This window comes from Saprolegnia diclina (genome assembly GCF_000281045.1).
Source record: "Saprolegnia diclina VS20 unplaced genomic scaffold supercont1.59, whole genome shotgun sequence".
Lineage (NCBI taxonomy): Eukaryota > Oomycota > Saprolegniomycetes > Saprolegniales > Saprolegniaceae > Saprolegnia > Saprolegnia diclina.
Window position 1 is genome coordinate 194936 of NW_008246126.1, and position 2225 is coordinate 197160.

At 57.7% G+C, this 2225-nt stretch overlaps 1 protein-coding gene across 1 annotated transcript in view; it reads left to right on the forward strand.

The window, feature by feature from the left end:
- The window catches only part of SDRG_13403 (hypothetical protein), a 3234-nt gene extending 2383 nt beyond the window's left edge, over nt 1-851 (forward strand). Inside the window, exon 3 of the mRNA XM_008619488.1 lies at nt 43-851. Within this exon, the coding sequence (XP_008617710.1) occupies nt 43-798 (756 nt within the window). The 3' untranslated portion in view covers nt 799-851. The remainder of the gene's footprint in view (nt 1-42) is intronic.
- Nucleotides 852-2225: the final 1374 nt, after the last annotated feature.

Sequence of the window (2225 nt, forward strand, 5' to 3'; positions counted from 1 at the left end):
GTCGGCAACGCGGAGTCGTCAGCGCCGACGTCGACCGCGAAGGACTTGTGGGGTGACATTCACGAGCACGCGCCGTGCTGCTCGCGTATTTCATTCATGCACTACGAGAGTGTGAATCGCGCGTGGAATGAGACGAGCGTCCAAGAGGAGTTCTGCGCTGCGGCCCTGCAGATGAGCCCCGCGTGCTCTCAAACGGTCGACAACGTGATGTTGGTGACCTTTTCAATGGGCAATCTTGTCGCGGCCAGCGCATTCGCTTCGGACAAGTGCCAACTCGGCGAGGATGTGACGTGGGTCTCGATCGCGGGTCCGATGCAGGGCAGCCCCGCCGGGAACCTCCTCGAAGACAAGTGCGCGGCATCCGACTCGGGCTCGGACGGCACGCTCAAGAGCATTCTGAACCTGTTCGGCAAGTGCCCACCGACACCAGCGTATCTCAACCTCAAAACCCAAGCTTCGGTCGACGTATCGTTGCAGAAGCAGTTTGCTGCCGCTCAAGACGTTCGCCGGCGGGGCGTCACCAAGACGATGTGCGGTGTCAAGTCGTCGGGTCTAGCGACGACCGACGGTGTCGGCCTTGCGATCCTCGGCTCCATGGCGTTTAAAGATGGCTCTGTCCACGACGGCGTCGTCGGTTTCGAGAGCTGTAGCGTCGGCGTCGACGGCTTTGCAACGGACGCCAACGCCGGTGCCAACTACAAGGCGAGCATCAACCACCTCGATACGTCATTCCGCAACGGCGACGGCTGGTGGGGCGCCGACCGCAAGCCCGTCAAATGGTTCGAGTGTGCTCTTTAGTGTCGTCTACGTAAACACGGGAGAATCTTTACAGTCGCCTTGCATTTCCACAGTGAGATTCACGCTTTTGCTTTTTGTTCAACAAGTTGAACGGTGCACCGCAGTGTATTACGAGTGGCACCATCTGCCTTGTGCATGCACTCTCTCTTCACTGTACTCGAGTCGCGACCGATAACGAGCTTCGAACCCTCGGCTCCATTCATATTTATTGCGCCGAGTATGTACTCAACGTCCCTAGCCCCACTAGGTAGCTCGGCTCCAGCGTCACGCGGCACACTGTGATTACGTGGCAGATCCCGCCGGATGGAGATGGGTAAAGGGGCGTCCGCAGACGCGAGACGCGTGCCGTCTGCGGCACCACATGGTTGTTAGTTGTCACCATATGGATAAAGCGTGATGCCATTGACGCTGCAGATGCTTGGTGCCAGCACCATCCAGCCTTGGACGTCGACCGCTTTCTTTTGCTCCTTCGTTGTCAACGAATACACGGATCCATGTCGGCCTTGAAACGACGACGACGACGACAATCTGATGAGTTGGCGCCTCTTGGATTGGCCGCGACATTCGTAAAGTTGGGTGCATAACCCGTAACTCGTGCACTGCAGATCGACCTCGGATAGAAAAACGCTGGAAGCGGTGCCCACCGCGGCCGCCGGCTGCCACGACTGTGGAAGAAAACGTGTCCGTCGCAACCGGTCGCACCCATTCCAAACGACCTGATGCTGAGTCGGTCAAGCGCAGGCCTGTTTTTGTGCATAGCAAGTCGAATCCGCCACGAGCAGGCGTAGGCACGTGTGGCGTCTCTGGCATGTCCTGCAAAAAGATAGGGCCAAGATACTCGACAAGTAGTACTGCCGGTGGCTGCATGGGAGACTTTGTGTTGACGTCGACAGTGGTCATATCGTGGCTTCAAGCCTGATAACCAAGGTGCGTCGTAGCCACTGTCGAGATTGAAGCGGCGCCGAGTTTGTTCGGCTCAGGTGCCTCCTTTTTCCAGGCACCTTCCGCGCCGCGAAGCATCCCACGCCTACCGGCCTACGTTGCGACTGAGAGTAGCTACAATACAGCCGAAATGATGTGGGACTTGCGTCGGAATCGGACGTTTCGAGTACCGTTGCTACTGCCGTGTCCGTAGAATCTCTGTGGCCGAGAGATGCGCGATACACGGCAGCTGGCTTTGCCCACGTAAAAGTCATTGAAGGCATTCCAGGTCTGATTTCGTGCGGCTTATCAACTTGAAGCACACTTGGGTCGTGCTTCTCTAGAGTGGTACTTCGCACCACAAGGTTTGTTGGCAGGTATCCCAGTCGAACACCATCCCAACTCGATCACCTTCCGAACTCACTTTCCAATTTGCCTCGCATTGCGATGACCACCACCGAGTCCACGCTGCCGCCGGCGACGCCCACCGCCGAGTTCGACCAGGT